The 25,609-nt window shown below is 42.3% G+C and overlaps 1 protein-coding gene and 1 long non-coding RNA gene across 3 annotated transcripts in view; both read left to right on the top strand.

Annotated features, from left to right (window-relative positions):
- Positions 1-9,866: 9,866 nt before the first annotated feature.
- Positions 9,867-16,433, top strand: LOC135543858 (uncharacterized). Of its 2 annotated transcripts, none has more exons than XR_010456258.1 (5): positions 9,867-9,949; positions 15,004-15,098; positions 15,199-15,276; positions 15,790-15,843; positions 15,963-16,433. It is a non-coding gene; the product is annotated as an uncharacterized LOC135543858 (long non-coding RNA). The 2 variants fall into 2 exon arrangements; XR_010456257.1 differs by having other exon boundaries at positions 9,891-10,217.
- Positions 16,434-20,048: 3,615 nt separating this feature from the next.
- The window catches only part of LOC135543747 (sodium-dependent phosphate transport protein 2A-like), an 87,952-nt gene continuing 82,391 nt past the window's right edge, over positions 20,049-25,609 (top strand). The window contains exons 1-9 of the mRNA XM_064971103.1: positions 20,049-20,178; positions 20,389-20,535; positions 20,716-20,859; positions 21,204-21,315; positions 21,432-21,627; positions 22,020-22,115; positions 22,216-22,336; positions 22,554-22,721; positions 24,369-24,485. Coding sequence (XP_064827175.1) covers positions 20,049-20,178; positions 20,389-20,535; positions 20,716-20,859; positions 21,204-21,315; positions 21,432-21,627; positions 22,020-22,115; positions 22,216-22,336; positions 22,554-22,721; positions 24,369-24,485 — 1,231 coding nt within the window. The remainder of the gene's footprint in view (positions 20,179-20,388; positions 20,536-20,715; positions 20,860-21,203; positions 21,316-21,431; positions 21,628-22,019; positions 22,116-22,215; positions 22,337-22,553; positions 22,722-24,368; positions 24,486-25,609) is intronic.

The raw sequence follows: 25,609 nt of genomic DNA, 5'->3' as shown, positions 1-25,609 counted from the left end.
AGTCCTTAGCTTAGTGATGAGCTTCGTGGGCGCTATGGTGTTGAACGCTGGAGCTGTAGACAATGAACAGCATTCTCACATAGGTGTTCCTTTTTTCCAGGTGAGAAAGGGCAGTGTGGAGTGCGATTGAGATTGCGTCATCGGTGGATCTGTTGGGCCGGTATGCGAATTGGAGTGGGTCTATGGTGTCCGGGAGGATGCTGTTGATGTGAGCCATGACCAGCCTTTCAAAGCACTTCATGGCTACTGACGCGAGTCCCATGGGGCGGTAATCATTTAGGCAGGTTATCTTTGCTTCCTTGGGCATGGGGACAATGGTGGTCTACTTGAAACATGTAGGTATAGGAGTCTCGGTCAGGGAGAGGTTGAAAATGTCAGTAAAGACACTTGCCAGTTGGTATGCGCATGGTTTGAGTACACGTACTGGTAATCTGTCTGGCCCAGCTGTTGAGTCTGCCGATAAGAATGTGGTGATTGACATAGTCAAAAGCCTTGGCCAGGTCGATGAATACGGCTGCACAGTAATGTCTCTTATCGATGGCAGTTATGATATTGTTTAGGACCTTGAGCGTGGCTGAGGTGCACTCATGACCAGCTCTGAAACCAGATTGCATAGCGTAGAAGGTACGGTGGGATTCGAAATGGTCGGTAAACTGTTTGTTAACTTGGCTTTCAAAGACCTTAGAAAGGCAGGGTAGGATAGATATAGGTCTGAAACATAAGATTTTTAAGTTAATGTGACGTTGGTAGGGTGATCTTAATCGTAGGTCATCCATTTTATTATCCAATGATTGCACGTTAGCAAGAAGAACGGATGGCAGTGGGAGTTTACTCGCTCGTCTACAGATCTTCAGAAGGATGCCTGATCTGCGGCCCATTTTCCTGCGTCTTTTCTTCACACAAAAGGTGGGGATCTCGGCCTGTTCCAGTGAAAGCAGGATATCCTTCTCGTCGGACTCGTTAAAGGAAAAGTTTTTTTCCAGTCCGCGGTGAGTAATCGCTGTTCTCATGTCCAGAATTATTTTTGGTCATAAGCGACGGTAGCAGCAACATTATGTACACAATAAGTTACACAAAATGCAAAAAAAATAACAAAATAGCACAATTGGTTGAGAGAACGTAAAATGTCTGTCACGGTCGTCATATGGAGGAGACCAAGGCGCCGCGTTGTAAGCGTACATACTTCTTTATTAAAGAACGAACATTGAACAAAACTAACAACCCCCCCCGCCCAAAAAAAACGGGAAGGAAATATGAGTAGTGCAGACTGGCAACTAAACATAGAATAAGAACCCACAAAATACCCAAGGAATATGGCTACCTAAATATGGTCCCCAATCAGAGACAACGATAAACAGCTGCCTCTGATTGAAAACCAATCTAGGCAACCATAGACATATAAACACCTAGACTTACAAAAACTCCTAGACAATACAAAAACTAAACAAACCACCCTCGTCACACCTTGACCTCACCAAAATAATAAAGAAAACAAAGATAACTAAGATCAGGGTGTGACAACGTCAGTGTCAGGGTTTTACTGTGGTGAAGTAGAGGAGGACCAAAACGCAGCGTGGTTATATTGATTCATGTTTAATAAAAACAGATAAACATGAACACTACAAAACAATAAACGTGGAAAACCAAAAACAGCCCTATCTGGTGCAAAACACAGAGACAGGAACACCAAAACATAGAAAAACAAACATAGACTGCCCACCCAACTCACGCCCTGACCCTACTAAATAAATACAAAACAAAGGAAATAAAGGTCATCTTCTTCGGCGCCAGCAGAGTTACCTCTGCGGCAGAGGATAAGTTCATTAGAGTCAACTGCACCAGACTGCACCCAAAATAAATGCTTCACAGAGTTCAAGTTAAGAACACATCTCAACGTCAACTGTTCAGAGGAGACTGTGTGATTCAGGCCTTCATGGTCGATTTGCTGCATTGAAACACGAGCAACGAACATAAGACCAGTGGAAATCTGTTCTTTGGTCTGATGAGTCCAAATTGGAGATTTTTTGTTCCAGCCGCCGCACCTTTGTCAGACGTAGAGTATGTGAACAGATGATCATGTGTGGTTCCCACCATGAAGCATGGAGGAGGAGGTGTGATGGTGTGGCGGTGCTTTGCTGGTGACACTGTCAGCGATTTATTTAGAATTCAAGGCACACTTAATTTGCATGGCTACCACAGCATTCTACAGCGATACGTCCTCCCATCTGGCTTGCGCTTATCATTTGTTTTTCAACGGGACAATGACCCAACACACCTCCAGGCTGCATCAGATATCCTGGCCTCCACAATCACCCGACCTCAACCCAATTGAGATGGTATGGGATGAGTTGGACCGCAGAGTGAAGGAAAAGCAGCCAACAAGTGCTTAGCATATGTGGGAACTCCTTCAAGACTGTTGGAAAAGCATTCCAGGTGAAGCTGGTTGAGAGAATGCCAAGAGTGTGCAAAGCTGTCATCAAGGCAATAAGCTAGCTACTTTGACAAATCACATTTGTTTAACAGTTTTTTGGTTACTGCATGATTTCATATGTGATATTTCATAGTTTTGATGTCTTCATTATTGTTCTCCAATGTAGAAAATAGTTCAAATAAAGAAAAACCAGTGAATGAGTAAGGTGTGTCCAACCTTTTGACTGGTACTGTAATTCCACTTTGACATTATGGGGTGTTGTGTGTTGATCAATGACACGACATCTCAATTTAATACATTTTAAATTCAGGCAGTAACACAACAAGATGTGGAAACGGGAAAGGGGTATGAATACTTTCTGAAGGCACTGTAATTACCTAGCAAACACACTGTCACTAATTGTCATGTTTGGCTTGACACTGACAACAATGGAGCTGGCAAGAGCACAAACATATCTGGAACCAAGCTAGTAATTGCCATTTTACCATGTGATTTCAATGTAAACACCAGATAAATAGCCAACTTTAAAATGTGATTCTCTTATAAGTGAAATATATTTTCTCAGAAGTAAGATACATCTTCTGATGAAGATTCTACATCTAGTACTGTAGATGTCATTGTACTTGTTTCATGTACACTCTCATGTGTACTCTCTTTATCTTCTGCTTATGTGCATCAGTGAGCAAAACAGTGTTTCCTCCTGAGCAAATGTCTCGTCACATTTATGTTGTTGTGGACTGTGCAACCCCTCCCCAGTGGAGCTCTTCCATCACTTTGCATCTACTGAACTGACTGTATCACAACCATTACTGACCAAGGAATTCATTTATAATGTATAACAAATAGAGAATAATGCTTTTGACAACTTCTCTTTTAGTTTTAAAGAGCAGGAACTTCTCTAGTTTGTTTATGTTGAAGTCCATCAACACATCTCGCTGTCCTGTTCTTATATTTAGTCTAAACCTCTAAATTGTTCTGAATATTTGATCATAACATTCCCCCCAGGTACCAAGCAGAGCAGCGGCACAAGGGTGAGTGGTACTGGAGCACTGCTCTGTCTGTCTGACTGTCTGTCTGCTTGGTCTCACTGTCTGTCTGTCTATTCTGTCTGACTGTCTGTCTACTTGGTCTGTCTGTCTGTCTGTCTGTCTGTCTGTCTGTCTGTCTGTCTGTCTGTCTGTCTGTCTGTCTACTCTGTCTACTTGGGTTGTCTGTCTGTCTGTCTGTCTGTCTGTCTGTCTGTCTGTCTACTCTGTCTAATCTGTCTGTCTGTCTGTTTACTTGGTCTGTCTGTCTGTCTGTCTGTCTGTCTGTCTGTCTGTCTGTCTGTCTGTCTACTTGGGTTGTCTGTCTGTCTCTGTCTGTCTGTCTGTCTGTCTGTCTACTTGGTCTGTCTGTCTGTCTGTCTATCTGTGTCTGTCTGTCTACTCTGTCTAACTGTCTGTCTGTCTGTCTGTCTGTCTGTCTGTCTGTCTACTCTGTCTACTTGGGTTGTCTGTCTGTGTCTGTCTGTCTGTCTGTCTGTCTGTCTGTCTACTCTGTCTACTTGGGTTGTCTGTCTGTCTGTCTGACTGTCTGTCTACTCTGTCTGACTGTCTGTCTGTCTACTCTGTCTGACTGTCTGTCCAATCTGTCTGACTGTCTGTCTGTCTACTCTGTCTGTCTGTCTGTCTGTCTACTCTGTCTGACTGTCTGTCTAATCTGTCTGTCTGTCTGTTTACTTGGTCTGTCTGTCTGTCTGTCTGTCTACTTGGGTTGTCTGTCTGTGTCTGTCTGTCTGTCTATCTACTCTGTCTACTTGGGTTGTCTGTCTGTCTGTCTATCTGACTGTCTGTCTGTCTACTCTGTCTAACTGTCTGTCTCATCTGTCTGTCTGTCTGTTTACTTGGTCTGTCTGTCTGTCTGTCTACTTGGGTTGTCTGTCTGTGTCTGTCTGTCTGTCTGACTGTCTGTCTGTCTACTTTGTCTGACTGTCTGTCTGTCTACTCTGTCTGACTGTCTGTCTACTCTGTCTGTCTGTCTGTTTACTTGGTCTGTCTGTCTGTCTGTCTGTCTGTCTGTCTGTCTGTCTGTCTGTCTGTCTGTCTGTCTGTCTGTCTGTCTGTCTACTCTGTCTGACTGTCTGTCCACTTGGGCTGACTGTCTGTCTGTCTACTCTGTCTGTCTGTCTGTCTGTCTGTCTGTCTGTCTGTCTGTCTGTCTGTCTGTTTACTTGGTCTGTCTGTCTGTCTGCTTGGTGTGTCTGTCTGTCTGTCTGTCTGTCTGTCTGTCTGTCTATTCTGTCTGTCTGCCTGTCTGCTTGGTCTGCTTGGTCTGACTGTATGTCTGTCTGCTTGGTCTGATTGGTCTGACTGTCTGACTGTATGGCTGTATGCTTGGTCTGCTTGGTCTGACTGTCTGACTGTATGTCTGTCTGCTAGGTCTGCTTGGTCTGACTGTCTGACTGTATGTCTGTCTGCTTGGTCTGCTTGGTCTGACTGTCTGATTGTTTGTCTGTCTGCTTGGTCTGCTTGGTCTGACTGTCTGATTGTTTGTCTGTCTGCTTGGTCTGCTTGGTATGACTGTCTGATTGTATGTCTGTCTGCTTGGTCTGCTTGGTCTGACTGTCTGATTGTATGTCTGTCTGCTTGGTCTGACTGTCTGACTGTATGTCTGTCTGCTAGGTCTGCTTGGTCTGACTGTCTGACTGTATGTCTGTCTGCTTGGTCTGACTGTCTGACTGTATGTCTGTCTGCTTGGTCTGCTTGGTCTGACTGTCTGATTGTTTGTCTGTCTGCTTGGTCTGCTTGGTATGACTGTCTGATTGTATGCCTGTCTGCTTGGTCTGACTGTCTGACTGTTTAGATGTCAGCTGTTGTCTGCTTGGTCTGTTGGTAGAGTCTGACTGTATGTTAGAAAAACTGTAACATGGATGGTAAGGTCTGGTTGGTCTGACTGTCTGATCAGCTGTATGTCTGTTTGGCTTGGTCTTATTTTATTTTATTGGTCCCTGACTGTCTGAGATACTGTTACATGTCTGTCTGTTGGGAATAGGGGCAGCTTTGGTTGCTGAACTGCATCCTACTCTGTCCTGATTGCTAATATATGCATATTATTATTACTATTGGATAGAAAACACTCTGAAGTTTCTAAAACTGTTTGAATCATGTCTGTGAGTATAACAGAACTCATAGGGCAGGCAATCTTCCAAACAGGAAGTGAAATTCTGAATGTGGGTCAAATTTGACTGTTCCTTTCCAAACAAGATATGGATCTGGTAGCACTTCCTACGCCTTCCACTAGATGTCCTCATTCAGTAGAACATGGAATGGTGCCTCTGGTGTGAACTTTGACCGAATGGGAGGGAAATAGTCACTGTCTTGGCAGACTGCAATTTCCCTGTGGCGCATTTGTCCCCACCAACGCCAGGCTGAGAAACCCTGCTGTTAGAAAAACCTATAACATGGATGGTAAGGTAGTGGTTTGGGAACCTACTGGACATGAGTGCTATGATCAGCTCTCTCCCCGCTGATCCTCAACACTGGGGCCCCACATTAGCCTCTCCTGTACTCCCTGTTCACCCACGACTGCGTGGCCACGCACGCCTAACTCAATCATCAAGTTTGCGGACGACACAACAGTGGTAGGCTTGATTACCAACAACGACGAGACGGCCTACAGGGAGGAGGTGAGGGCCCTCGGAGTGTGGTGTCAGGAAAATAACCTCACACTCAACGTCAACAAAACTAAGGAGACGATTATGGACTTCAGGAAACAGCAGAGGGAACATTCCACATCGATGGAACAGTAGTGGAGAGAGTTTTTATTGTTCCTCCCATTACTTCAACAAACAGGTTAGTCTTGTTGAGATACTATTACATCTGTCTAAAGAAAGGTTCAAACTTGTTGGGGATAGGGGCATCCTGGCGGGCTTTGTGATTGCCGCCTAGTGAACTGCATCCTGCTGCCTCAACCGTAAGGTGTCTCTCCATTGCATACGCATCATCTATTGGATAGAAAACACTCTGAAGTTCCAAAACTGTTTGAATCATGTCTGGAAGGCCATAAAGATCATCAAGAACTCATAGGGCAGGCAATCTTCCAAACAGGAAGTGAAATTCTATCTCAAGAATCAGACTGGGTCACCAAACATTGACTGTCATCACACTGACACTGACTCAACTCCAGCCACTTTAAAACAAGATATGGATCTGGTAGCCACTTTAAACAATGCTACCTTATATAATGTTACTTCATTATTCATCTCATATGCATACCTATATACTCTACTCTATATCATCGACTGCATCCTTATGTAATACATGTATCACTAGCCACTTTAACTATGCTCATCTCACATGTATATACTGTACATACCATCTACTGTAGAACATGGAATGGAGCATTCATATATCCTTATGTACATATGAACTTTGATCCCCTTACACTGTGTATAAGACATGGATTAGGAAAGTTAGTCACTGTCTTTGGCAGAATGCAATTTCCCTGTGGCGCATTAACATCTGTCTGTGTATGTCACAAATAAAAATTTGATTTGATTTGGCTGCAGATGACAACATATGATCCGGTTGGAACGTTATTGGATATATATGAAAATAACATCCTGAAGATTGATTCTCTACTTAGTTTGACCAGTTTATTCGACCTGGAATATATCTTTTTGAAGTTTTCGTCCGAGTTCTCCTTGACCAGCGTCAGCTTTTGGGCACGTGAGCTAATTGGACACTAGTATTGGATATTATGGAACAAAACAACGATTTATTGTGGAACTAGGACTCCTTGCACTGCATTCTGATGAAAGATCATCAAAGGTAAGGGAATATTTATGATGTAATTTCGTATTTCTGTTGACTTCAACATGGAGGAGAAATATATTTACGTCTGAGCGCTGTCTCAGATTATTGCATGGTAGGCTTTCTTCTTAACGTTTAAAAAAAATCTGACACAGCGGTTGCATTAAGAACCAGTGTATCTTTAATTATATGTAGAACATGTATCTTTAGTCAAAGTTTATGATAAGTTTTCTGTTATCTGGCGTAGCTATCTATAATCCCTCCGGATATTTTGGAGGCATTTCTGAACATGGCGTCAATGTAAACCTAGATTTGTGGATATAAATATGCATATTATCGAACAAAACATAAATGTATTGTGTAACATGTCATATGAGTGTCATCTGATGAAGATTATCAAAAGGTTAGTGATTCATTTTATCTCTAATTCGGCCTTTGTGACTCTATCTTTGGCTGGAAAAAATGGCTGTGTTTTTCTTTTGATTTGGTGGTGGTCTAACATAAATATATGTTGTGTTTTTGCTGTAAAACATTTTAAAAATCTGACATGATGGGTAGATTAACAAGATGCTTATCTTTCATTTGCTGTATTGGACTTGTTAATGTGTGAAAGTTAAGTTCCCCTCGGGGAACGCCTTGCCATAACAGATATTAAGAAAAAAATCTATAAATGAAATGTTAACAAGAATTGTCTGTTGTCTGTATTTCTGATGGAGCTTCTATTCAGAGCCCTGTGCTGCCCTGCAGACAACCAGAGAGGGCTTCTGAAGAAGGAGAAGCTCAGCTGAGCTGCTCAGTTCCTACAGCTCCCCTTGGAGGATGCGCACATGAGGAGGACCAGGAGGAGGAACATTGGAGGAGAGCAGGAAGAAGGATACTGGAAGAACTACAGGGTCAGGATTGATTTAGGCTCACTGAGACAGAGCTGGAGCTGGAGACAGCCAGATTTCAGACCCTGACCCTGACCCTGGCAGGGAGACTGTGGTGTGAGGGAGGGAGGGGAGACATGCTGTCGATAAACGGGTTTTGTGTACCAGTCTGTTTAGCAATGACACAGACTACAAGGAATGGGATGTTTGCTAAACAGGCTGGTACTCAAGCTATTGGAATGTTAGCTAAACAGGCTGGTATCCAGGCTAGTGGAATGTTAGCTAAACAGGCTGGTACTCAGGCTAGTGGAATGTTAGCTAAACAGGCTGGTACTCAGGCTAGTGGAATGTTAGCTTAACAGGCTGGTACCCAGGCTAGTGGAATGTTAGCTAAACAGGCTGGTATCCAGGCTGGTGGAATGTTAGCTAAACAGGCTGGTACCCAGGCTAGTGGAATGTTAGCTAAACAGGCTGGTACTCAGGCTAGTGGAATGTTAGCTAAACAGGCTGGTATCCAGGCTGGTGGAATGTTAGCTAAACAGGCTGGTATCCAGGCTAGTGGAATGTTAGCTAAACAGGCTGGTACTCAGGCTAGTGGAATGTTAGCTAAACAGGCTGGTACTCAGGCTAGTGGAATGTTAGCAAAACAGGCTGGTACTCAGGCTAGTGGAATGTTAGCAAAACAGGCTGGTACTCAGGCTAGTGGAATGTTAGCTAAACAGGCTGGTACTCAGGCTAGTGGAATGTTAGCTAAACAGGCTGGTACCCAGGCTAGTGGAATGTTAGCTAAACAGGCTGGTACACAGGCTAGTTATGAATTTATTCAGCTGATTTACAGTGCAGTGCCTTCTACTGCCCCATGATATTTACCGGATGTATATTAATATACTTAAATGCAAAATATGAACAGTTACATATGTTTTCTGCTGCTGTTCTGCTGTTTATTTTGTGGGGGAAAATAAATGCATATATTGATAACCCACAGTGTAAAGTGTAAATACAATTATATTGTCATTGGAATACAATGTTTGCCACAACAATGTAATCTCTGACAGTGTAATCTCTGGAATGAATTACTCTCTCTCTGGGTGAAGAGATACTGTGGAGTATTAAATGGATGATAATTGCCTCAGTATTTGGTAGCCTTTTATCTTCAGTCTCCTTTGTTAGGTTGTTAGTATTCACTCCATACGCCTTCAAATAAAAAAGGAGGATGACCATAATGCTTTCGTGATAAGGAGAAGAGAGAGAACAGAAAGGGAGGGGAAGACCTCAGTGGTGAGTGTGGGGGTGTGGGGGGTGGGTGGAGATAATGGAGGATTAATGACGTAGTTTCTCGCCTTTTGAGCTTGAGCTGGAACTGCTGTTCACCCAATTGAATACCCCCCTATCCTTGTGCCTCTGCCGCTCTCTCGCAATTCAATTCAAGGGCTTTATTGGCTTGGGAAACATATGTTAACACTGTCACAGCAAGTGAAGTAGATAATAAACAAAGGTGAAATAAACAATAAAAATGAATAGTAAACGTTTCTCTCTCTCTCTCTCTCTCTCTCTCTCTCTTAATTCAATTCAATGGCGTTATTGGCATGGAAAGCATATGTTAACATTGCCACAGCAAGTGATGTAGATAATAAACAAAAGTGAAATAAACAATAACAAGTATTTATTTCTCTCTCTGTCCCCCTCTCTCTCTCTCTCTCTCTCTCTCTCTCTCTCTCTCTCATACAAACACACTCAAACACATACCTTGACGTGATTGGTCCACACGGCACACCGGATGCTCACAGAGAAGAATATTTGGATCTGTGCTGCTCTTCATACAGTACTGGACGTGTCATTTACTGAGAAATAAAGAGGTGAGGACTGATAACTTGGAGTAACAGGTTCTACGTAGAGGGGAGAAAGAGGAACAAGTGAGACAGAGGGGAGGAGAGAAAGAGAAGAACTCTTAGCCACCCCACTTAACCATCCTCAGGCGTGTCTCTTAGCAGTTCTGTGTCTCATTGTAGAAGAGAGTGCAAGTAGGCTACAGATTCTCAAAGAAACCACTGTCTTTGTACTATTCTGCACATCCCACTCTAACTTTTACATTTCCCGGGGCTGGACGTCATACAGAACAGCAAGGTAAGCTTCCTTTGCATGGCTTTGTTGCAGTATTGTAAAGCTTGAGGAGGTCAGCTATTTACAGTATCTCTACATTTGTCATTGTATTTTTAACAGCTTACAGCAGCCCACAGCACTTGATAGTGGAGTTGTTTTACACTATGACTGTTGTCACAGTGTAAAATTACCTCGACTAACCTGTACTCCCACATATTGACTCGGTACCAGGACCACCTGTATAGAGCCTTGTTATTGTTATGTAAATTAATAGCGTTACTTTTGATTGATTCGATTTTTTTACTTTACTTTATTTAAAACATATTTCATTAACTCTATTTCTTGAACTGCATTGTCGGTTAATGGCTTGTAAGTAAATATTTCATAGTAAGGTCTACACATGTTGATGTTCGGCGCATGTGACAAATACAATTTGATTTGATTGGATTTGTCAGGTGATGCCTCATAGTCTAAGACACGAGGAAGTAAGCCCACATCACCGGCTAGTGGAGTTGTTTTACAGTATGACTGTTGTCAGGGGATGCGTCATAGCCTAAGACACTATGACTGTTGTCAGGGGATGTGTCATAGTCTAAGATACTATGACTGTTGTCAGGGGATGTGTCATAGTCTAAGATACTATGACTGTTGTCAGGGGATGACTGACTTGTCAGGGGATGTGTCATAGTCTAAGTCATGACTGTTGTCAGGGGATGTGTCATAGTCTACGGCACTAAACTGTCATAAGGTCATGAACCCCCTCTAGGTTAGACATCGGCTTTGTGCCTAATGACACCCTATTCTCTATTACCAGAGCCCTATCTGCCCTGTAGTGCACTACATAGGGAAGTGCACTACATAGGGAATAGGGTGTAATTTGGGTAATAACCATTGCCATTTCTAGGAATGTGACATCTCACTGGAAATGGTTTGTTCAGTTTTTTTGATAGACTCAACGGGTGGACCGTGAATTTCACAGCTTCCACTGGGAGTCATACAAACTACTATAGTGCAGAATATGCTGCACACAGAATATGCTGCACACAGAATATGCTGCACACAGAATATGCTACACACACACACACACACACACACACACACACACACACACACACACACACACACACACACACACACACACACACACACACACACACACACACACACACACACACACACACACACACACACACACACACACACACACACACACACACACACACACACACACAGAGAGAGTCTACACCTTCTTAGACACAGGCAGTAGTGCTGACATATAACACTGACAGTACAGTAAAGCGTTTGTCAACCATTTCTGTATAATTTACTTGCGAGACATGGTCCTCTTTTTTAATAAATACAAATGCAATTAGTATACCTAGCTTCATGTTGAAATGATGGTGTCCTTTGTTTGGCAAATCAGATGTCATTGTAGCCTACATAAACCCAACCTCAGTCCTATTTTACTTTCACATACAGCTTGTGTAAGAAAAGTTAGTTACTTTCAACTTTTCAATGTTATATAGGAAGTCTACACAAATGAGTATGGAAGCTGACAACCACTGTCTAAATGTGCTGACATGATATGTCAGTTGAATCAAACACAAGCTTGTTTCTAAAGCTCAGCAGGGTACATAGAGGTAGGCATCGGGATGGTGGACTCGTTCTCACTGAAGTGCATTACCCCTCATATACCCAAAAGGACTCAATGTTCAGCCAGGAATTGTTGGACTGTGGCTTCACATCTTATTTCAATATACCTCTTAATACAATGACGTTGATTCAAACATACCATTTTACTATCAACATTGAAACAAGGTCAAATAAAATATGTCTAATCAATATACAATTCTACATAATTTGAACCACCCAATATAGGAATATAAAATTAAATATTTTTAACATTTGTATGTGGAATTTTCAATGCAATTTCAACATATACAGTACAGTACATGTACAGTACAGTGCCTTCAGAATGAATTCACACCCTTTCACTTTTTCCACATTTTGTTGTGTTACGGTCAGAATTTAAAATAGATTACATTGAGATTCTGCGTCACTGGCCAACACACAGTACCCCATAATGTCAAAGTTGAAATTTGTTTGTAGAAAATTGTAAAATAAAAGCTGAAATGTCTTGAGTCAATAATGATTCAACCACTTTGTTATGGCAAATCTAAATAAGTTCAGGAATAAAAATGTATAATAAGTTATATAAATAAATTGTATAATAAGTTGCATGGATTCATTCCATGTTCGATAATAGTGGTTAACATGATTTTTGAAAAACTGCCTCATCTCTGTACCCCCTTACAATACAATTATTGGTAAGTTTCTTAATGGAGTAGTGAATTTCAAGCAGAGATTCCACCACAAAGACCAGGGAGGTTTTTTCAATGCCTCGAAGGAAGGCACCGATTGGTAGATATGAAGAAAAACAAACAGACATTGAATATCCCTTTGAGCATGGTGAAGTTATTAATTAGGCTTTTTGATGGTGTATCAATACTCCCAGTCACGACAAAGATACAGGTGTCCTTCCTAACTCATTTGCCCAGAGAGGAATGAAAACACTCAGGTGTTTCACTATGAGGCCAATGGTGACTTTAAAACAGTTACATTTAATGGCTGTGACAGGAGAAAACTGAGGATGGATCAACAAGTTACTTTTCAACACTAACCTAAATGACAGAGGGAAAAGAAAAAAGCCTGTACAGAATATATATATATATATATATTTTTTTAAAGGCGCTGAAGTAATACTGCAAAAAAAATGTGGCAAAGAAATTCACTTTATGTCCAAATAAATCATTGCAAATCCAACACAACACATCATTGAGTACCACTCTTCATATTTTCAAGTATAGTGCTGGCTGCATCATGTTATGGGTATGCTTGTTATCAGTAAGTTTTTTTAGGATGCAAATAAACAGAATAGAGCTAAGCACGGGCAAAATCCTAAAGGGAAACCTGGTTTAGTCTGCTTTCAAACATCACTGGGAAACAAATTCACCTTTCAGCAATAACCTAAAAAAGACAACATTGAATGTTCTTGAGTGGCCGAGTTACAGCTTTGACTTAAATCGTCTTGAAAATCTACGGAAAGACTTGAAAATGGCTGTCGAGCAATGGTCAACAATCAACTTGACAGATCTTGAAGAATTTAAAAAAGAATCATGGGCAAATATTATACAATCCAGGTGTGCAAAGCTCTTAGAGACTTACTCAGAAAGACTCACAGCTGTAATCGCTGCCAAAGGTGCTTCTAGAAAGTAATGACTCAGGCGTGTGAATACTTATGTAAATGAGAAGTTTCTGCATTTCATTTTCAATAAATTTGCAAACATTTCTAAAAACATATTTTCACTTTGTCATTATAGAATATTGTGTGTAGATGAGTGAGAGAAAACATATCTATTAAATTAATTAAGAATTTGAATTCAGGCTGTAACAACAAAATGTGGAATAAGTACATTAGTCAGGTTAAGTCAGTGTTTTTAAGTTGAAGTTTTACCGTAATTTCAATGTTTACAGTGCTGGTTGAAATTAGATGAAAACGGTAGTGGTTGAGCCCACATCACACAATTGACAAATTATGTTGAAACAATATTGATTCCACCAGTGTGCCCAGTGGGGAGTGAGTGAGTGACCGAGTGATTGATGAGTGATTGAATGAGTGAGTGAGTGAGGGATTGAGTGAGTGAGTGAGTGAGTGGGTGAGTGGGTGTGTGACTGTCACTCAGTAATGTGCAGCAGAAGACTTTCCCCAAGGGGGTATCTCTCAGACAGTTGGGCTCTTTCAGCCCACGAGGCTCCTGCCGTCATGTTGTTGCCATGGTGATGCTTTCTGAACTGTCATTTTGTCTTTAGTTCCTGCATGTTATGGCGGTGTGTATTTTGGACAATACTTTTATTGTATTATTTTCAGGGATGATAAGCAAGGCTGTATGATGTTATTTTTCTTAAAAAGTATGAGATAACATGTTTTCATCTTTGATGCCTTTCAGAGCTCTCCTCAAAGCTAGAATCAGAATACACACACACACACACACACACACACACACACACACACACACACACACACACACACACACACACACACACACACACACACACACACACACACACACACACACACACACACACACACACACACACACACACACACACACACACACACACACACACACACACACACACAGAGAGAGAGAGAACCCATTAGCTTTTAGTGTCAAACCCATAGCCGGAGAGGTACATTATGTATGACTCACTGTTTGTCTCCTATTAAAAAGCAGCACCCTTTGCTTCTGGCTTCCTCTTCGACACATCATACATACAACCTGATGGGAGCCAGATGGGAAATGTCATTCAAACACATAGGCATGCACGTGAGGGGTTAGAGAGGTGTGTGACACAGAAGTGGATATTATATCATCTAGTCTGTACTGCAAACTATCTGTAACTCTAGTTCCTATTGAAAGTCAATATACTCCTCCCTATATGAGACATTAATAGTACACTATGGGCTGTCACTGTGATGGGATAAGTTTCCTTGACTTTGCACCACTCATTTTGGTTTATACAAGGTCAGTCTGACAGTCTCAGCAATACACTTACGCCCATTAAAGCCTCCAAATTAGTAGGCTATTTCAGACCAAGTCTATTGCAATTGAGAAAGCTCCATAACAAAACTAACAATGTGTAATGTTCATTTCCTGCTTGGGACCACAGAGAGCCCCTGATCAGAGAGAAGCCTCAGTCTGCGCCCTGACTGAGCTGGTGTCCTGTTTCCTATTTATTTATTTTCCAGAAGAACAGTCATCGGTGGATAGAGATTGACGTTGAACTACAGACCGTAGAAAACCTGGGGCTAGCAGAACTACTATGGAGTCAGCACAGAATAAAGTTAGTGCATCTTTAACATTTTTTGGGGGGGGAGACTTAAGTATGTCAATTGGTGACATCATCCTGTCTGAACAATTTCCATTTCCTGTTTCCCATGTAGGCTCAACCAACCTCTCCTCATAAACATACAGTGAAGAACAGGTCCAAGTCAACAGATGAGATTCAACAAGCCAAAAAGGTGGACGACATTATACCGTCCGTCAGTCTGCTCATTTTGAGCTCAGGAGTGGCGCAGCAGTCTAAGGCACTGCATCTCAGTGCCCAGAGGCGTCACTACAGACCCTGGTTTGATCCTGGGCTGTATCGCAACCAGCCGTGATAAAGTGTCCCATAGGGCAGCGAACAATTGGCCCAGCAGCCAGAGTAGGCAGTCATTGTAAATAAGAATTTATTCTTAACTGACTTGCCTTGTTAAATAAAGGTTAATTTTATAAAAATGTCATGTGTATTCAAAAGCATCTTGATCCATCTCATTGTTTTACAGCTGGGAGTGGCCCTTGCTTGTGTGTTTAAACCACCTGAGCTGCAGGTCTTTCTTTCATTACAACACATGGCATGTTATGGAGGAGAGAGGAGGAGAGAGAGAGATGACTGCCAATTCCTTAAACTAGTAATGGAACTAGTGTTACTGAGATAGATAACTTTGTGCTGGTTTCCTTTTGTTGGTATGCTAACGATAGTCTTTCTCCAGGCTTTTCACACGACACAGAAATCATTGCCAGGGAAGCCGGAGACTGAGAATAAGGTGGATACAACGCACTTGATCTTTTTCCTCATCCGAGCCATAGACCACATGACCTTTCCATTGCCTGATCACATTCCCTGCCGATACTGCTAAAATATTTTATTCTCCACATCTGCCAGGAGCCCCCAGAGAGTCCATCCTCATCAGAAGAACTGAAATGAAGGGGCAGACAGCACCAGGCAGAGAGTCATGGGCTACATCAATCATTCCTCTGGAAATCTATTCAGTTTTCTGCAGTTTGTATTCTCATAACGACATAAAGGCTGTACATTTTTTGTAAACGTCTTATGAATGTGATTGTTTACTAAATAAGAAAACGTGTCAAATGCATTGTTTGTGAGGATATGATGTTCAAAGAATGACTAGAGACGTACTCTACAAAACACAGGCACTTAATAGAAAGCCGTAATTAAGCGAGTGGAAAACATATGTGCATGTGACAGTTGGGATGTGTGTAAGTATGAGGTATAGTGGATATAGGTACACTCTCCTAAAACATTCTGTTTTTTGGAACTTATGTCAGAATTAATGTCAGTGTGCCACTTTGAAAATGTGAAGCAATTGAGCCTGTAAATAAACCTTGTGTATGTTCAAAAAACAAGATATTTGAATCCCAAAACCACACACAGGCAGACCGTCAGGGTTTGCAATTTCTTTAATATCCTCCTTTTCTCTGTTCTTAGTATCAAAATGTGTTTGTTTACAGGATAAAAGCAACACAACAATAACACGAGGCCAGAGCCGGCAACACTCACAACACATACTAGATTCCACAGTTGTTCGGCATGGAGCACTCTTCACGTCGGCATCATAGGGTTCCGACGCGGAAGTCGCAGCCTCAGCGGTATCATTGTAGCAGGCCATGTTTGGGGAGGGTGGAGAAAGCTTCATCATTAACGTACAGTAACGTACTAGAAACCATAGGTTTGCCCTCTCCCCGGCAGTAGTGGTGGTGTGGCTGAGCACAGTTTGTGGCACGTGTCCACTCCCGTGGCTGACTTCAATACCCTGAACATCGTCTGAGAGCTGCCTTTGCGCAGGGACAGCTCGTTAGCCCCAATGCTCCTGGTTTGGGGTCGTTTAACACTCAAGACTAAAAAGGAGCAGTATGTAAATCTTGGTGGAGCCCCCAAAAATATATCTGTTTTATATATGCCAGCAAAGCCTCTACACAACACAACACTAATCAATTCATTAATTGCACTATAACGGTGAAAAACGGTGCCCACAAACTCTTAGGGCCAAACACCTTACCATTGTTATACCTATCAGCAGAGCCTTGTCTGGCAGCGAAACAATTCATTCAGCCTCATTTACTGCCTTTAAAAAAACATAGCTGATATTGCTGACTTGCTTAAACAAACGTGATTTCTACTAGCAATTGAGATGTACAAATTATGGCATAAGGGGACGACGAGAGGACAAGATGAAATCCGTAATTTCAATTAAGACATTAATGAGCGAGCTAGGATGGAAGTAGTCAATATAACAATTTGTTCAGCACTTTTGAAATTTACAGCAACAGAATTCAGAACACTTGTTACAGTGTACACCAAGTCAGAACCATATGATAAATAAAGGGGGCACATAAGCAGACAATGACAGCTCTTTACAATATTCGATGATGACATTTCTCTAAAACAGGCTACAGGTTACATATGCACCACCTACAGCTAACAGCTTAATACACAACATACACTTAGTATTACTTCTAAGCTACAGTATACATATCTCCCTGGCATATTACATAATTTATACAGCAGCATAAATAGATGTTTGGACTCACCTTGTTGTATCCACTTGAACAGGAAGGTGGTGCGACTTCCCAGTTGTCTTGAACGCACTGTAGTCAGATTTCCCAGTTCGAAATTTCCAGTTGTTTTGAACGCAGGAGAAATCATGCTGGATTGACAGCATGGCCAATGTTGAATGTTTATTTTAAGCTTGGAAAAGAGACCCTTATACCCAGACTTGGACCACACATCCACTCCACTGAATAGCAGGCAAGTGGTTTCTTTGCAATGCTTGCAGTTAGCCACTGATTCCTTCCAAACCACTCATTGTTGAATTTGCGAATTGCGACTTGTTGTGTAATGTTTGTGTAATGTTTACCCATGTCCAATGGCCAATGAGCACAGATACATTTTATCTATAATTTCTCTTCCTTATTTCTCTTCACATGACAAGGTTTGAAAAGGATTTGCCAGCAGATTGTTGACTTGATTCATGATGATGACTGCTAGCTTGATAGCTAATATTTCGAAAGTATGATGTTGACATGATCAGTCCAATCAAAGCTACTCTAGATGATTTAACTTCATTTTATCTGTGGCCAATATCCTTGAGCCTTCTTGGGTGGGCACTTCTAATTTAACTCTATGTCAGCACCCAAGGGAATTGAATTTTCGAGATCTACCGTTAGATTTTGCGCTGACATGTATTAATGCCAAAATAACATGCAAAACCTGCCCTGGTTGACGGGTCGCCACTGAAAAGGAGGTTAACCGATTCAAAGGAAGTCACTCAAATAAGGAAATAAGAATTCAACACAGCACATGATAGGATAAATATTTAAAGCACTTATAGGTTAATACATTAAAATTCAAATTAAGATCCTACATCTCTATATGACTTGTGTGTGTATGCGTGTGTATGTGTGTGTGTGTGTGTGTGTGTGTGTGTGTGCGTGTGTGTGTGTGTGTGTGTGTGTGTGTGCGTGTGTATGTGTGTGTGTGTGTGTATGCGTGTGTATGTGTGTGTGTGTGTGTGTGTGTGTGTGTGTGTGTGTGTGTGTGTGTGTGTGTGTGTGTGTGTGTGTGTGTGTGTGTGAGTGTGTATGTGTGTGTGTGTGTGTGTATGCGTGTGTATGCGTGTGTGTGTGTGTGTGTGTGTGTGTGTGTGTGTGTGTGTGTGTGTGTGTGTCTGCGTGTGTGTGTGTGCATGTGTTTGTGCGTGTGCGTGTGTGTGTGTGTGTGTGTGTGTGTGTGTGTGTGTGTGTGTGTGTGTGTGTGTGTGTGTGTGTGTGTGTGTGTGTGTGTGTGTGTAATCAATGATGTCTTTTACATGGCATATATCTCTGTGTGTATCATCATATTTATCTGTGGGACAGAAATCGGACATTTCTGTCCAGGAAGCAGATTCATTATTCACAGCCGGGGATATGACATCATTCACCAACAACCGTTTCTGTCCCGAGCGACCACACAAGTAGTGGGCAGCCAGCTCCATAGAGAGCAACGTTTGCCTGCTTCTCTAGGTCTCACCACAGGGTGTCACCCTCTGCATTCTGTTCCAACACTCAAAAAGACTGAGTAATGCTGAAATAATGCTCCCCATCTCTTTCCTTATGAAAGTTGTAGCCTTTAGGCATTTGCCACATAATCAGTGAACTCTCTTCATATTGCACTAAGTATTATTTAACCACCTGGAACACATTCAATGTTTTGTGGTTAAACACGTGAGGTGCTACTTTTAGACTTTGCACCTCAGAGAGACATACAAAAGTCAGGTCTTTCTCCTGAACACATTGTCAAACGAGGAGGATACTGTCATTGTTTGGTGGTAAAGTGTTGGGCATAAGACGGTAAGACAAGTCTATCAAATAGCTGTCACTAATCTAATCGATGTTTTTGTCTCTCTCTCTGAGGCCCCTGTTAACATTATCCATTGTTTGGGATGTGAGCTAGCATGTGCTATCTAGATATGTATTTTTAATCAAAGGGATTAGAGAGCTTTCGACTGGCATTGGAGATCGTTTTTGTACCCACAGATGTAAAGACTTTGAATTATTGAAGTGGAAGACTACTGGCTTGATGTTCAACAACCTCAGCAGCCCCAGAGACAGTGAAAACAGGATCTAAACCTTTCATCTACCACCAGGCTTTATAGTGCCGCTATGCTTTGCAGAAACAGCGTTTAAAAAAATCTACACCCTTTAAATTAACAAATAAATAAATCAAGAATGAATGCAATGTTGACTAATTTATACAAAATAATATTTATATCATTAAAGTCTTATTTCACCTGACCTCAGTCAACTGATCCAACTGGCTTATTGTCATATTCCTAAGGTTCTGTGGGGTCCATTCTTTAGAACGATTGCTCGCCGAAGCAGTAATTTGACTTTACTGTGGTCACTAATGTCATTTCTATATTACTTCAACTGGACATAGACTCCTCTACAATAGGATGTGTTCCGTGACAGCATGCCCCTCCAGGACTCATTATGTGCTCTGGTGAAGAGGAAATACCTGGGACAACAGTCACACCTGGACGGAGACATCCTTCCCGAACCCCCAAAAACCTGGCCTGAATCCCCACTCATAAAAGCACATGGTAAGTGGAGGAGAGGATTGACACACTCAGGAATGGAATTATAGTGTGACTGATTTACCTGCAACACTCCAGGCATAATGTTGTAAAGTAAACCATTTAATTCAGAATGTTTTGTTTTCATGCATGGCTATCTATTAACCAACTAATAGTTAATCTCACTATGACAACAGCTCATCTGAGATGCCGGGAACTTGTTATTTTAACCTGCAGATATTGCTTCGTCAATGTCCCAGACTCAGGCAGAGAGAATGAGATCAGTTTTCATCAAGGTCTCCAAGATCCCCCTGCTCCTCCTCTTCCTGTACATGTTCGTCTGCTCGTTGGATGTCCTCAGTTCTGCCTTCCAGTTAGCAGGAGGTACCCTTCCTCAGGTTCATTCAGGTTCATCCATCCTAGTCCATTAATGTATGACTACTCTACCCTCAATCTCTGACTACATGAGACAAAACTGTATAAATTGGCATAAAAAAATAACAATCATGAGCCCTTACCGCACAGCTGTAAATGTAAGTGGTGTGTTCCCCACTGGGCGGACAGGTAAGGTGGCTGGGGACATCTTCAACGACAACGCCATACTGTCCAACCCGGTGGCAGGGCTGGTGGTGGGCATCCTGGTGACGGTTCTGGTCCAGAGCTCCTCTACCTCCACCTCCATTGTCGTCAGCCTCGTCTCCTCGGGCTGTAAGTCCCACACACACACACAAACACACACACACACACACACACACACACACACACACACACACACACACACACACACACAAAACCTCTACTGTACTGCATTATACTACACAATAGGTCTGGATTACTGGAGGAGCAACTGCAATAGAAGATGAAAGGTGTTTCTTGACATGTTGCCTCAATACAAGATGAATGGTGTTTCTTGACATGTTGCCTCAATACAAGATGAAAGGTATTTCTTGACATGTTTCCTCAATACAAGATGAAAGAGTATTTCTATAAAAAAGATTGACTTTGTAATATAGATGAGTAGTGGTTTATTGTTTTACTCCTTGCTTGTGCAGTACTCAATGTGAGGTCTGCCATCCCAATCCTCATGGGATCCAATATTGGGACGTCCGTCACCAACACCATCGTTGCTCTGATGCAGGCTGGAGAGAGGGATGAGTTTGAACGGTAAGAAATGGCTGTGTATCCTCCTCTCCTGTAATTCCTAAGGATTTAAGCAAACCCTATACCAAGTGTCGCCACAGTTTGGCATGATTTATAATAACATGGCCTGTTCATTACAGGGCATTTGCTGGAGCAACGGTACATGACTGTTTTAACTGGCTGTCAGTGCTGGTGCTACTGCCTCTGGAGGCAACCACAGGCCTGCTGAGAAGACTGTCTCAGGCTGTAGTTGACACCTTCCACATCAGCTCTGGAGATAAGGCCCCAGAGATGCTCAAGGTCATGACTGAACCACTCACCAAACTCATCATTCAGGTACTGAACCAATCACCAGACTCATCATTCAGGTACTGAACAACTCACCAGACTCATCATTCAGGTACTGAACAACTCACCAGACTCATCATTCAGTTACTGAACCACTCACAAAACTCATCATTCAGGCACTGAACCACTCACAAAACTCATCATTCAGGCACTGAACCACTCACCAGACTCATCATTCAGGCACTGAACCACTCACCAAACTCATCATAAAAGGTACTGTCTGGGTTGGACAAAATGTGTGGGTCTGCACTGTGTGGCTTTGGTCAAACACGAGTCACATGTCCAGGAATGTAGAAAGACTTATGAGCTTGTCTTTGGATCATTCATCCTTCCTTTGATCACCTCGCGATATCATGTTTTATTCCCGTTTATCCTTACAGTTGGACAAGTCTGTCATCACAGGCATCGCCATGGGAGATCAGGCCATGAGTAACAGGAGTCTGGTGAGGGTATGGTGTAAGAATCACATCCTAACGGTGAGACCAAATGCCACAGGCCTCTCTTGATATGCAAAATATATGGAGTCACTGGTTTGGTGGTTTCAAAGACAGATGTTTCTCTCTCATCCCCCTGCAGTCCTCTGTGAATGTTTCTGTTGGTGATTCCTTCAACTGTACGTCAGTACAACCCTGCTGGCAAAGCAATGCAACAACCTGGACAACACAGAACATGACTCTGCTTGTAAATATAGAAAAATGTAAATCAATGTAATTTTAATTCTTGGAATTGAGCGAGTGTCGAAGTACTGTCACAGGGAAGTACGTGACAGTCATACTGCTTCTGCTACAGTCCTGGGGCTGAGGGCCCTAGTTGGACCCGTAGTGGGGCCTTAGTGACAGATCATCTTGACAGATAAAAAGAAAGACTGACCCAAAAAAAGAAAGACTGAAACAGTCCTCTGTTGATGTCCCTAGGCAGCCATCTGTTTGTGGACTCGTGGTTGTCCGACCTGGCGGTTGGCCTCATTCTGCTCGCCTGCTCTCTTCTGCTCCTGTGCACCTGTTTGTTGCTGCTGGTCAAGCTGCTCAATTCCCTGCTCCAAGGCCAGGTGGCGAAGGCCATCCAGAGGATCATCAACACAGGTGGGTGTAATATAAATGTGACTGGAAGATTGAGATCAGAAAACAGTTCTGATTTATTTTTTTCCTCCCTCTTGTGTATGATTGCAAATAATATCTATTTGAGGTGGTGTCCATAGACTCTGCATAGCTTATTAGAGGTGGGACCCATAGGCTCTGCATAGCTTATTAGAGGTGGGGCCCATAGGCTCTGCATAGCTTATTAGAGGTGGGGCCCATAGGCTCTGCATAGTTTATTAGAGGTGGGGCCCATAGGCTCTGCATAGCTTATTAGAGGTGGGGCCCATAGGCTCTGCATAGCTTATTAGACGTGGGGCCCATAGGCTCTGCATAGCTTATTAGAGGTGGGGCCCATAGGCTCTGCATAGCTTATTAGAGGTGGGGCCCATAGGCACTGCATAGCTTATTAGAGGTGGGGCCCATAGGCTCTGCATAGCTTATTAGTGGTGGGGCCCATAGGCTCTGCATAGCTTATTAGAGGTGGGGCCCATAGGCTCTGCATAGCTTATTAGAGGTGGAGCCCATAGGCTCTGCACAGCTTTTACATAAGCACTACGCAGCCATTTAGTAAGTATAGATACACTTCGGTTGTGTAAGGAAAACAAAGCTGTAATTAAACACAGAGGTAGATTATGCAGTCAGTAAAATGTTTTATTTTTCATTTTTTTTTTTTCACCTTTATTTAACCAGGTATGGTTGAGAACAAGTTATCATTTACAACTGCGACCTGGCCAAGATAAAGCAAAGCAGTGCAACACAAACAACAACACAGAGTTACACATGGAGTGAACAAACATACAGTCAATAATACAATAGAAAAAAATCTATATACAATGTGTGCAAATAAGGTAGGATAAGAGAGGCAGGGCAATAAATAGGTCATAGTGGCGAGGTAATTACAATATAGCAATTAAACACTGGAGTGTTAGATGTGCAGACGATGAGTATGCAATTAGAGATACTGAGGTGCAAAGGAACAAAATAAATAAAATGAATAACAGTATGGGGATGAGGTAGTTGGATGGGTTATTTACAGATGGGCTATGTACAGGTGCAGTGATCTGTGAGCTGCACTGACAACTGGTGCTTAAAGCTAGTGAGGGAGATATGAGGCTCCAGCTTCAGTGATTTTTGCTTTTGCAGTTCCTTCCAATCATTGACAGCAGAGAACTGGAAGGAATGGCGGCCAAAGTAGGAATTGGCTTTGGGAGTGACCAGTGAAATATACCTGCTGGAGCGCGTGCTGTGGGGTGGGTGCTGCTATGGTGACCATTGAGCTGAGATAAGGAGGGGCTTTACCTAGCAAAGACTTGTAGATGACCTGGAGCCAGTGGGTTTGGCGACGAATATGAAGCGAGGGCCAGGCAACGAGAGCATACAGGTCGCAGAGGTGGGTAGTATATGGGGCTTTGGTGACAAAATGGATGGCAGTGTGATAGACTGCATCCAATTTGCTGAGTAGAGTGTTGGAGGCTATTTTGTAAATGACATCGCCAAAGTCAAGGATCGGTAGGATAGTCAGTTTTACGAGGATATGTTTGGCAGCATAAAATAACAATCCCAGCATCTGACATATTTCCCTTGAAAGCTCTTTACTGAAACTCCACATACTGTAAATAATATCAATCTCCCCTCTCTCCCCTCCTCCAGACTTCCCCTACCCGTTTGGCTGGCTGGCAGGTTACCTGGCCATCCTAGTGGGGGCTGGCATGACCTTTGTGGTTCAGAGCAGCTCAGTGTTCACCTCTGCCATCACTCCTCTCATAGGTGAGTGTTACAAAAACTATTTACCATGCAGATCACTTTGTAAGTTCTGGGCTCATAGGAGTGCTGATCTAGGACTAGATTCAAAGTCATTTACCGGTACCTACAAAGCCGATCATTGTTTTTATTTAGGTCATACAGTGCCTTTAGAAAGCATTCAGACCCTTTGACTTTTTTCACATGTTGTTATGTTACAGCCTTATTCTAAAATGGATTACATTTAAAAAAAAAATCCTCAGCAAACTATACACAATATCCCATAATGACAAAGGGAAAACAGGTTTTACATTTCTTTTGCACATTAAATAAAAATAAAAACCCTTTGATATAAGACTCGAAATTGTCAGGTGCATTCTGTTTCCATTGATCATCCTTGAGATGTTTCTACAACTTGATTGGAGTCCACCTGTGGTAAATTAAATTGGTTGGACATGATTTGGAAAGGCACACACCTGTCTATTTAAGGTCCCACAGTTGACAGTGCATGTCAGAGAATAAAACAATCCATGAGTATCAGGTTTCAGGTAAGACCCAAATGCAGACTGTGTTGAAGTAACAAAGGTTATTGCAGCAACAGGGGCAAGCTCACGACAGGTCAAGGTAGGAAGGGGTCGATAATCCAGAGTAGAGGGCAAAGGTACAGGACGGCATTCAGGCTTAGGGTCAGGGCAGGGCAGAGAGGTCAAGACAGGCAAGGGTCAAAACCAGGAGGGCAAGAAACAAAGAGACAGAGGAAAAGCAGGAGCTGAGACAACACACAGGTTGACCTGACAAACAAGACGAACTGGCAACAGACAAAAAGAGAACACAGGTATACAGTTGAAATAGGAAGTTTACATACACTTAGTTTGGAGATATTAGAACTCGTTTTTCAACCACTCCACACATTTCTTGTTTCTGTCGTTTTGGCAAGTCGGTTAGGACATCTACTTTGTGCATGACACTAGTCATTTTTCAAACAATTGTTGATAGACAGAACATTTCACTTATCATTCACCTTATCACAATTCCAGTGGGTCAGAAGTTTACATGCACTATGTTGACTGTGCCTTTAAACAGCTTGGAAAATTCCAGAAAATGATGTCATGGCTTCTGAAAGGCTAATTGACATCATTTGAGTCAAGTGG

The sequence above is a fragment of the Oncorhynchus masou genome, chromosome 8 (genome assembly GCF_036934945.1).
Source record: "Oncorhynchus masou masou isolate Uvic2021 chromosome 8, UVic_Omas_1.1, whole genome shotgun sequence".
NCBI classification, from domain to species: Eukaryota; Metazoa; Chordata; class Actinopteri; order Salmoniformes; family Salmonidae; genus Oncorhynchus; species Oncorhynchus masou.
The sequence above is the reverse complement of the archived record's forward strand: the minus strand, read 5'-3'. Positions and strand labels throughout refer to the sequence as shown.